The sequence below is a fragment of the Oryctolagus cuniculus genome, chromosome 9 (assembly GCF_964237555.1).
Source record: "Oryctolagus cuniculus chromosome 9, mOryCun1.1, whole genome shotgun sequence".
NCBI lineage: Eukaryota > Metazoa > Chordata > Mammalia > Lagomorpha > Leporidae > Oryctolagus > Oryctolagus cuniculus.
The window spans coordinates 118494326-118506659 of record NC_091440.1 but is presented as its reverse complement, the minus strand read 5'-3'; the positions used below and the strand labels follow the sequence as shown (position 1 = coordinate 118506659).

Genomic DNA, 12334 nt, shown 5'->3' with positions numbered 1-12334 from the left:
CATCTTTTATTTCAAGCACATTAAAAGTATCTCTTAATCCATCAAGAACCAAAGAGATGATATAAAAATATTTCTAAATTTCAACATTAATAAACTCTTAAATATCAGAAATGTTACCAAAGAAATATCTTAACCACATTTAAAGACAAAACAATATGGATCATTTTGTTAATATTTTAATGTCTACTTCAACTGAAAATTCTAATTCAAAATATAATGTTCTTTTTTAACAACTGGCTGACTTTTCTATAGAGAACAATTTCCTCATTCACTTGTTTTAGTTTGGAAACATGAAACTCATTCCACCTTGAATCCATCGCAGAGTCTACCTCTCTGTTTCTTTGAAGGCTTTGCCTCTGCTGTGTTATTCGAATGTTGATTTTGGTCCATGATTGAACTACAGATATTATGTGAATGATTTCAGTTGTTGTTGATGCTTGATTAGAAACGATCACCTATTCAGAGAGAAAAAGTATAATTTATTTCATGTTGACAATATACACTTTAGAAATTACAACAGCCACAAGGTCAACATCAGTCAGTCAGTCAATCACTAATATTCAATCTGTGTCCACTGTATTCTGACCACTGGGCTAGGTCAATGCTGGACACAAAAGGAGGAAAGAAACATGCACAAAACTCCTAGCTTTAGGGAGATAAATTTATGGAAAGAAATCTGAAACAAATAAGTAAGGTTAAAAAAGTAAATAAGGTAATACAAGAGGGGTCTTTAAAAAGTTCATGGAAAACGCATATTAACTAAAAAATGATCCTTAGGAGTTCAAAATTTTTTGCACCAAAATAAGCCTTTTCTTGAATTACATTTTTTTTTACCCTTTTGACCTTCCCTCTGAGGATCACACTCTAGTTCATATGTATAAACATTTTAATTACAGAAATTAAGATTTCTATATTTTTCATCTATATAGTTTATAAGATTTATGAAAGCAAACATACTTAATTCATATCTATTGCTTTGCAATGTACCAAACAGTGCCTTGCAAATAGTACATATTCAAAATAGGTAGAAAAATAATGTAATTAAGTGGTAATTAGTTTGGCTTAAGATGGTTTTACAGAGCAGGTATTTCTGGTATAAGCCTCAAAAAACAGATTGAGTTTGAATCTCTATCTCTTTTTTTAAAGGACTTTATTAGTATATTAGACTATCAGGGTCACAGCACATGCCTCATAATTATTACAACACAATTCTTATCAATTCTCATGCTAATGTGAGTTTTTCCTTTCTCCCTCCTCTCCTTCCCTCTCCTTTTTCTTTCTTTCTACCTTTCTTTCCTTCTTTGCTTCCTTCCCTTTTCGGTTGTAGATTAACATTTTATTTACATTATAGTCAAAGGCTTGCTGCTGCAGCAGACAAATAAAAACAAATAAAAAGTGAGAAGGCTATATCTGAGCAGGAATATAAGCAAGGACTATAAGCAATCTCTTAAGAAGATGGAGTGAGGAAAGGCTGTGGAGGTGCAGCAGGTTAAGCTGTTGCTTGAGATGCCCACATCCCACATCAGAGTGCCTGGGGTCAGGTTCTCTGTGCTTCACTCCCGTTATAGATTTCCTTAATGGGTACTCTAGGAGGCAGCAGGCGGTAGCTTTAGTATCTGGGTCCCTGTCAACCATATAGGAGACTCACATTGAATTTTAGGCTCTTAGCTTTGGCCTGGTACAGCTCTGGCTATTTCAGGAATTTGAGGAGTGAACTAGTGGGTAGAGGATCTCTCTCCATATCTTTCTCTCTCTTTCTCTGCCTCTCTCACTCTCTCTCTCTCTCCCTTTCAAACAAATCGAAAATAATAAATAAATGAATAAAATTTTAAATAAGAAATTATAATATCTGAAATCTTTACTGACTTAAGAATTTACAAAATTGGATTCTATTAAAGTAGAAATTGCCTTGATAAACAGATAAGTAATAACAAGTGCTAGAAAGGGTGTAGAAATCTTTGAACTCTCATTCTCTGCTGGTGGAAATTAAATGATGCAGCCACTTTGGAGAACAGCCTGGCAGTTCTTCAAGACATAAAACTGAGTCATCATCCCTTGACTACCTGTAGGTTGGTTCTACTTCTAGGTGTGCAGTCAAGGGCCACATAATGGCATTACAATCAACAACAGACCACATGGACACACTACTGGGTGTGCCATAGATAAAACACCCAGATTTGTGTAAGCGTACTCTAATGTTCACAGAATGATGAAATTGTCTATCAATGCATTTCTTGGAACATGTCCATATCATTGATACATGAATGTACACCCAAGGGAAACTAAAACATTTGTCCACACAAAATTTGTATACATATGCTCATAGTAGCACTATTTATAATGGTGCCAAAATAGAAATATCCCAAAGTCCATCAATAAAGGAATTAAGGAATCAATTAAGGAATCAATAAACAAAATATGTTTTACCCACACAATGGAATATGTTACAATAAAAAGAAATGAAGTATTGATATATGTACAGTATGTATGGACAGTTAAAATATAATGAGAAGCAAATAAGCTAGTCACAGAAGACCACATATTGTATGATTCCATTTATATGACATATCCAGAATAGAAAAAAACTGTAGATACAGAAAATAGATTATAGGTTGTTTAGGGTTGGGGGAGGATTCCTCTGGGTGAGGGTAACGAAATGCTTTAAACTTGATTGTGGGGGTGGGCTTTGTAGCAGAGTGGGATGCCTGCCACTTGGGATGCCTGCATTCCACATGGAAGTGCCTGGGATTGAGTCCCACCTCTGCTTCCTGATCATGTGCCTGGGGGGCAGCAGATGATTGCCCAGGTATCTGAGTTCCTACCCTTTGTGGGGGAGACCTGCATGAAATTCAGGCTCCTGGCTTCAGCCTGGCCTAATCAGGGCTGTTACAGGCATTTTGGAAGCAAACAAGTGGCTTCAGGATGTTTCTCTGTCTCTCCCTTTTCCTGTCACTCTGATTTTCAAATAATTTTTTTTTCCAAAAAGTGCAAGATCACACCAAGTACCTCACAGATGGACTTTAGTCATGGTTGACCTTAACACCACCACAATCTTAGTTTATTTTAATTTTGTTCATGTATTTTTAAGAGAAAATACTGCATGCAGAAATAAAAATAATACATAAATCTAAAACCAAGTAAAGAACCTATTGTAGAAGAGTGAATTGAAGGAAAAATTTGACACAGATCTATAAAACAGGGCCTTAATGGCTCTCAAAATTGTAGTATCTCTTACACTTTGACCCTAAAGTTCCACTTGCTACAGATAGGATTACAAATAAATAAAATGATATATGACCTATTAAGACAAGCTTCAAACATGAAATAATTAAATACAACCTAAATGCCTAACAAAATGGAACTCATTAAATACATTATGGACAATGGGGTATTCTGCAACCACAGAAAAATGAGGAGGCCCTTTGTTAATATGAAATTAAGTATATTCCACAGGACAACAAAGTATAAAACAGTGTTAATGGTATGTGGCCATTTGTGTTATAAAGGAAACTATGTATTTAGTTACAAATTTCTATCATATTTGTGAGGCTGACCATCAAAGTCCAGCAGTAATGGTTTTGGTGTTACAAATACATTTTAGTGAGCAGGTAAGTTTTATAATAACAATCAGTGGAAAGCAAAGATCATGCCATGTTTAGCATAAATATCTCTGTATCCTTCTTTCTCAAGAATTTAAATTTTAGGAATTCATTTTTTTTAACCACTTAATCCAATGATTGCAAATCTCTCTGAAGGACTTGCAAAGTGGATTGTGCATATTACCATTAAAATTTCAGGGGACACAGAAAATAGCCCAAGTCAAGTGACCTAACTGCTAGCATGTAACTATGGAACTCGGGAGGGAAAAATGAAAACAGCAGTTACTAACTTCTTCGACCCTTCCTAGTGGAACTTTCCCCATCACCACCTTACTAGGGCATTAATAATCATCTTTTAAGAGCAGACACTGTTCTAATTTGGAGGAGGGAAGTAATTTGGATAGAGAGCCCTTATTTGTGCTGGGAACTATGCTGAACAGATGATTTTTTCATTTACTAAGAGATAAAATCATCTAGAAAATCATGCTCTTCTCTAACTCTTATTCAAGTTGAGTTGAAGAGGAAAAAATAGGTGGTTAAATGATTTGGGGACACATTTTATTTCTTTGTCTTCGAGCTTCATTATTTAGTTTAAGATGAAATCTAAAACGTCAGTATGTACTCTAATTCCATGTAATTAGTGAATATAATTCTTTTGTAGTATATGTAGTATATGTTAAGAAGTTAACTAGGAGTCCATTTTTTCAGACTCAAAGTTCCATTTGTGTAGAATATAACAAGAACAGGATTTCAAATTCCCTTTTTAAGATGTATGAATTTTTGCAATATATATTCAAATGTATAAACTTGAGGGACATTTGTCTTCAGAAGGGATATTTAATAGATGTTGACAGCTTAGGACATAATTTTATAGAAAACACAAAGTTTAAAAAAGTGGAAAAATTGGCATGAACATCCAAACATTTTTTCCTAATTCATGGAAATTTCCTACATAGAAGAAATTCTGCAATTAGAGAATTTCAAAGAAACTTACCTGGACTTAGACTCCTACAGCCATTTCAACAAGTCCATCCTTTATCGTTTGCTAGAGACCCTCTTTAAATAGTCAGTTGGCTTATGGTTTATCAGTCCAGTGATGATTAACCATCCCATAAGGTCATTGCCCTGGGCAAATAGAAGAAATGTACCTAGCTAATTCTAGGGGTTCACTCTAGATGCCTATATTTTAAAGGTTTATTAACAATGGTCTACCTATCTTTTGCTTGTAGAGCTCTTTGTTTACAGGAGCACTGAATCTGTGATTATAAAGTAAATTGAAAGACATTACTGCAAAAAATACAAAGAAGAGCAAAGACAGGAAAGAGGGAGGAAAGAATCATCATATTCTTGGAATCATACCTATCAAAGTCATGAAATCCAGTCTTTATATATTAATAAATAAAAATGAAATAAAATATTTAGAATGACTTAAAAAGTTTCTCAGAACTTATACATAATTTTATGTTGATGTTAAAAATAAGCTTTATTACTGAGAATGACATATTTGTTTATTCAGTCAAGTTGGTTGCATAAGATATTTTATTTAGAAATACAAATATAACAGACTATCAAAAATGTTCCAGACTTCCAAATAGAAAACAATTCAAGGCAAATTTTAAAAGTATCTATAAGTTATGGTAGCATTCATAAAATAAAAGATATGGTCTGTGTTTTGTACATGAGTAGGGTCCTGATAGAATGCGAATGGATACTTATGTCCCACATGGAATAGCAAAGTGCCAATTAATAGTCTTCTAAACGCCAAATCAGGACTATCATGCGTGATAGATTCCTTAGGACAAACCTGAGGAGAGAGTGGCCACATAGATTTCTATTTACTTGGTTATAAGAGAAGGGGAAATTTGACCCAGCTGAAAAGTTTGTATGGATGGAGTTTGAGCAATTAATTCCATAATACATACATTTTTTACTCCCTATTAATTGTCTGTGGGCTCTGTTATGGATGTGTACTAGTATAAATCATGTACACCTTTCATTCATGTCCATGCGTGTGTCTGGCAAAGGGAGGAGGCATTTTTACAAATATATTTTTACCTCTTACCATTCACCTCCAAAGACTAATATGAGAGTGCATCAAAAATTTCTTTTAAAAATGAAATTAAAAGATAAATCGCATTTTCCATGAACATTTTGAAGACCCCCATGGAGAAACGAGTTAAATTTCCATGTCTCAGTTTTTTTATAAGCTCATTCTATTCCTGATTAATTCTTGAAAGCGTATGACTCATGAGGAGAACCAAAGAGTGTGGAGAGAGCAAAGAATTAGGAAACGTGTAGAACTAAAAATTGAAGATAAAACAGTACAAACTAACTGAGAACCTTTCTAAATCCCTAAGCTGAAGCCACCAGAGGTGAGATCTTGTGATGTTGTCAAAGGTCAAAGAGCCTTTACTGCAGGCTTTTTTCTTCCTATTTAAGTAATTTGACTTTTCTTGCATGAAAAATAAGAGTGTTCAGAGAAAAACCATTGCAACAGTTCTTTCAAAATCAATATTATATTAACAGCTTGGATCAATAAAATTGCAACATTTGTTTACAGCAATCTATGAATATTTATTGCAAAGCACTTGATGCAGTTCTGATGAAATATCATGCTCTTTGAAGTCTGTCAAACTTTTATGTCAATCAGTCTGAGCCACTTGCTAGCAGTATGAACTTTATGAGCTGTAACCTTTCTCAGCATCATAACCTCGTGTCTAACTCGGTGAGTCAATATTTGGGATAAGAATGCAGTGTATGCAAAGTGCTTTATTCAGCACCTGGTATATTAGTACCTAATTATTTATCAGTAATCAGTACCTAATTATATATCAGTAATCAGTACCTAATTCAGTTCAAGGTGTGACATTATGATTATTTTAAAAATTTATTTATTGAAAGGGAGAGAGACAGAGAGAGAGAAAGAGACAGAGAAACATCTCTCATACATTGGTTCACTCCTCAAATGCCCACAACAGATGGCACTGGGCCAGGCCTACATCAGGAGTCAGGTTCAATCCAGGTTTCCCACATGGGTAGCAGGGAGCCCAACTACTTGAGCTATTGCCTGCTGCCTGACCGGATACACATATTGGAACGGAGGAGGGAACTGAACCCAGAGACCCCAGATATGGGATGTATATATCTCAAGTGGCATCTAAACTGCTAAGTCAAATACCTGACCCAGCTAAGGGGCAGCTATTTTATAATTTAAAAAATTAAATTATAATTTTTAAAGCCATCAATTCAACTTAAACACAAATGTAACATGTGAAACCTGTTTGCAACAGTTTTTCTCTTGGGTAGATACTTTAGGTGCCCTGGAGGGAGCCTGCATGCTCAAAGCAAGCCTGTCATTACTGTCCACCATCCCTCACTTGGCAGTAGATAAGGGATAGCTCCTAGAGAGAAACCCCACATCTTCCTCTCCACCACATCCAAAAGCTCCTGCACACTATAACTGATCTTTTCATGGCAATTGTCTCTCTGAGCTTAGTCATGATCACGAGACAGTAGGGATCCTGGTCACTCAACACCTTCTGTTTCATGTCTGTACAACTCTGCACATTTGAGACTTTCTAGTCTCCTGTCTCTCAATCATGAACTGAACACTTTACTTGAGATTTCTGGACTCATAACTTGGCCATCACCTGAAGCCACTACCTTTCTTGCAACTGCGATAGTGGGGGCTGCTTTATCTTCCATACTGCTTTTTACCAGACTGACTCATTTCCAATTTGCCTCATTTTCCCACTTCCTTTCCACTTTCCTACTTTTAACCCTCATAACCCATACTTTTGAATCTTATATGAAAAGACTTCTATGTATCCTTCTTGTTGTAGTCATCTGCCAACCTCTGACTCACTTTCACTCCAAGATTGGTTCAAAGTCAATCTCTTAAAAATTCCATTGCTGTCATAATTATTGGTGATTTTAATGACATTGAAAGGAATTTTCTAATTCTCTAGCTTCTTTGTTTTCCAATCTTTTCTTTTCCAAAGATGTTGGTTTCTACCCACACTCCTATTAACATACCTAGACTCTGTCTCACCAACGACTGCAAATCCTCCATAATCTGAGGTTCAAGCAGTGCATTCCCACTACCTCTCTTCCCAGCTCTTACTTGGTAGTACCCTAGATCCAAAAATACCTCCCCTCATCAGGGTTCTATAATTCACACATTGATTTTGCCAGAGCTTACACTGCTCCTTAAATCTCTCATATCCTCAATTCCCTCCATATCAGGGTTAAGTCCTATGGTAATGGTAATCACTCTTATCCATATATCATGAAGTCATTTTGATCCTCATACCATTTTAACTGATGGCCAAATCCACAACTTGATTAAATCCAACTGTCATATGATGGCCATTCGTAGAGGGAATTGAATGTAGCTGAAGAGAAGAAAGCCTTGGGGCCGGTGCTGTGGCGCAGCAGGTAAAGCCATCGCCTGCAATGCCAGCATCCCGTGTGGGTGCTAGTTCAAGAACTGGATGCTCCACTTCCAATCCAGCTCTCTGCTATGGCCTGGGAAAGCAGTAGAAAATGGCCTAAGTTATCGAGCCCCTGCACCCGTGTGGGAAACCCGGAGGAAGCTCCTGGCTTCTGGCTTCGGATAGGTGGCCATTGCAGCCAGCTGGGGAGTGAACCAGCTGATGGAAGATCTCTCTCTCTCAATCTGCCTCTCCTTCTCACTCTGTGTAACTCTGACTTTCAAATAAATAAATACATTTTTTAAAAAGAGAGAAAGCCTAAATTTAAAATCATGAGGCTTAAATAGATCTTTTATTTTGCCCAGGACTCATACAGTATTTTCCTATTCCACATTGCTTCAACTTCTGAATAACTATTGCATACCTTCCTTTCTCTTTGAAACTCTTAACACATCCTCTCCTACCCCTACTTTCAGATGATAGTCTGTTTCCTGATAGACAAGAAGAAGAAACCTTCCAAAAGCTCCCTCAGCCATGTCTATAGAAATAGTACTCCATAATGTTCCTTGACAAACTGCCCAAATGCCAGCTAAGGCCAACCTCCCTATGTGTAGCAAATTACCCCTTTTCCCTGTGCTTACAATAATATCAATTTCCCCTTCCTGAAGAAAATGCTCCCCTTAGTATATAAGCATACTGTCACTTTCCCATCTTCTAAAATGCTACTTTGATCCCATTCCATGTCCAGGGATTGCCCTACTATTGTTGTCAATTCTCTCACATTATACTTTGAACAGTCCAATCAGAGGTCCATCTTCAATCACTTTTCCCTAAGTCATAAAATTCCTAAATTCTACATGTGATTGTCTCAGTCTGAATTGAGCTATTAGCAGGCCGTTTTGGAGATGATCATTCCCAGGTCTTTGAAATAGTTCCCAGGATATTATCCTTTATGGTTTTCCTCCTAACTCCTTGCTGCCTCATTTACACTTCATTTTTTCTTAATCTCTTACATGTCTTTGACTCTTTATTTCAAGTATCTTGGGATTCAATCATTGTATTTTAGTGATCTCATGTTTTCTCCTTGTCTTTAAATTATTACCTATAGGTTGATAATTCCTGAAGTTTTATCTCTGACTTATTCCTGAAGTCTAGGTTTATCCCCCGTCTGCTCTCCATCTCCCTGTAGATATGGAATAGTCCTGTTATACCTAACATTTTCCAAACTGGTCTTGTCATCTTCCCTTCCCAAACCTGTCCTCCAGTGAACACTCTCCAACTCAGTGAATTGCAATTCTACCCTTCCAGTAGTACAAACACACAAAATACTGAAAACATTCTTGACTACTCTCTTACACACATATCAACTCCTAATTTCAAAAAGGTGTACAGAACTTATTTCTAATGACTCCCACCGCTGTCATCTTGATCCTGAATTACTGCAACACTCTCCAACTTGTATCTCACTTATGGCCTTACCACTCTCAGCCTCTCTTCCCAACCTCATCAAACTGAGCAACCCCCTTCACAGAAGTCAGTCATCACATCAAACAGGTCACATCACCTCAAATCTCTGCTAAAATCCCCCAATGGCTGCCTCCATCACTCAGCAGAAAATCCAGAACAGCCTAAAACCCCTATCAAACACGGGTATTGGGTATCTGTTCTTGGTCTTTCTGTCTGGGATGTCCTTCCCAGATATACACACATCATCAAGCATCCACACAAAGATGCATTCTCTTGAGGGCTTCTCTGACTACTTTTTAATATTCCTTCACCTGACACTCAACAGAGCCTTTAACAGTTCCTTTTCCTCTCATTTCTCATCATGCTATGAATTTTACTAATATATATTATTTGTTTTTAGCCTTCCTCTGCTTCAGAAAGCATAAATTTACGCTGCAGACTGAACACTAGAAGGGCAAGCATAATTTTTTTTTCCTTTCTGGTTTACTGCTCTAATTTTCATACCTGGAATGGTATCAGGTACCTAGTAGATAATCAAATATTTTTAGGAAATAAATGAAATTTTTATGTAATGAAAACTCTAGTATTATAATGGTGTTAAAGGCAAAAACTTAAATTGGGCAAATATTTAAATATAGTAAAGAAACAATCTATGATTATATATGAAAACATTATCTAATTATCAATGGGTGTTATGAAAATATTGAGAATAATCAGCAACTCATTTTCTCTGAAGAGTCAAACACAGCATTGATACGTGTAACATGATGAAATTATCCATGAAAACTGGATTCAAAATCTTCCAATGGTTTCCAAGCTCACGTAGAACAATTACTCAAGTTTTTATTTTCCACAAGAATCCACAGGATGTGTTCTTGGATATGCCTCTAACACAACTTCTGCAATTTTCCTGCTTGATCATTTCCTCGCAACAAAACAGGCATCCTTGTTATTCCACAAATATTCAATCATATTCCTGTCTCATGTTGCATTTACTCTTCCTTCTACCTGGGTTATTTTGCCTCCAGATGACCAGTGTTCAGTTCAATCACTTCTCTAACAAATCATTTCTGCTTTGTAGATGCTTGTCCTGATGTACTCTAAAGTGTAACACTTGTGGGGTAGGCATTTGTCTCAGTTGTTAAATGCTGCTTGGGACACCTGCATCCCATAACAAAATGTCTGGCTTCAAGACATGGTTCTGTTCCTGAGTCCAGCTTCCTGGGAAGCAGCAGATGATGGCTCAATGGTTGGGTCTCTGCAACCCACACAGGAGACCCGGACTGAGTTTCAGGTTCCTTGCTTTAGTCTAGCCTAGCCCTGGCTGTTGTGGGAATTTAAAGAGTTAAATAGTGAATGGAAAACTCCTTATTCCATGCTCCATCTCTCTCTCTCTCTCTCTCTCTCTCTCTCTGCCTTGAAGATTAATAAAACAATTTTTTAAAAAATGTAACATTTGTAATTCTCTATCCCTTTATCATTTATCTCTATATTTCTTAAAACTACATAATTTTATTCAATGTTTGCATGTAGTCTTCTTCCAACTATAATATTAGCAACAAAAGAAACCCTAATTAGTCACAGTTTTATGACATATTCGTTTTTAAAAAATAATATTTCTTTGGGAAGAAGAGAGACAGACTATAGAGATAGTCAGAGAAGCAAAGCTTCCATTTGCTGCTGGCTCACTCCCCCCCCCCCCCAAATATACACAATGGCGAAGGTTGGGACAGACTAATGCCAGGACCCAGGAATGCTATCCAGGTCTCCCTTATGGGTGGCAGGGACCCAATTACTTGAGCCATCAATACATCACTCAGGTCTACATTATCAGGAACAGAGGTCAGGAGACAGAATTGAACTCAGGTGCTATGATGTGGACCCGGGTACCTTAGCCATCAGGCTAAATGCCTGTCATTTTGATATATTATTCATACTACAGATCACAAAATAACAGTTTCCCTGGAAATTCCTGCTTTCCTAGAGAATCCTCAAGGCTTTGTTCCCATATGACATAACAAAGACAAGTCCCAGTCAACTGATTTGTCTTTGGAGCAATGGCGTCCTTCTGCCTTCCACTGCCGATAATCAAGTATTTCTGGAAATTCTGAATGTGACCAAATCTGGGATGATCTAGCTTGTCCTCCATTCTCGTTCACACTGTTCTGTGTCCCACAGACTTATTCAAGTCTTCTTGGATATTCTGAGGATCTGTAACTCACTAAGACTTTTTATAACACAACATGGAGTCTAGTTTAATTGATTACTTCAGATTCTCAGATTACAGAGAGGTTACAGGTTTTGAAGTAAAGTTGGAGACCTAGGAGAAAAGCTGACATTATGCCTACAAATAAGAAAGATGTAAAGATCCAAGTAGAAATTACCTGTATGATACTGATGACTGTGAAATTCTCCAGCCAGTAGGTGGAAGCAGACTCCTGTCTGTAGAGATTAGTAGAATAAGCAGGTCACATACCTGGGTAGGCAAAATCATTTAGAAATTTGCAGCAAAGAAAACTTTCATTCTTCAGGAATCATAAATCTGCTCTTTCTCAGGCAGTATTTATGTGGCCACTAATCTCTACTCAAAGGGGATTAGGAGCCTTCCCAAATTTAACCCATGTGTTGCATATTGAAATATTTTTCATTGCATCTAGAAGTTACGTTGAAAGGAACTTAACAAATAGAGTAAATCATCGCCTGAATAGGTTTTTAATGCTAATAAATTGTGTTAACAGAAATCCCATGGAAAAATTTATTCTGTTCTTGCCCCGTTCTCCTTTAAAGATGGTCCTATTTAGTGTAGGGTTAGGAAAACCAGCCTGGACTTGGAAG

General features: G+C 36.8%; 1 protein-coding gene across 2 annotated transcripts in view; it reads right to left on the bottom strand.

Annotated features, from left to right (window-relative positions):
• LOC100342119 (solute carrier organic anion transporter family member 1B3) overlaps window positions 1-12024 on the bottom strand; it is a 71728-nt gene extending 59704 nt beyond the window's left edge. The window contains exons 1-2 of one of the 2 annotated variants that reach the window (XM_070049455.1): window positions 11884-12024; window positions 307-455 (exon numbers count right to left, since the gene is read on the bottom strand). In XM_070049455.1, coding sequence (XP_069905556.1) covers window positions 307-390 — 84 coding nt within the window. In that variant the 5' untranslated portion in view covers window positions 391-455; window positions 11884-12024. Of the gene's footprint in view, window positions 1-306; window positions 456-4593; window positions 4734-11883 lie in introns of those variants that run through there. The other variant, XM_008259567.4, reaches the window with a different exon arrangement.
• Between the last annotated feature and the right edge of the window lie 310 nt (window positions 12025-12334).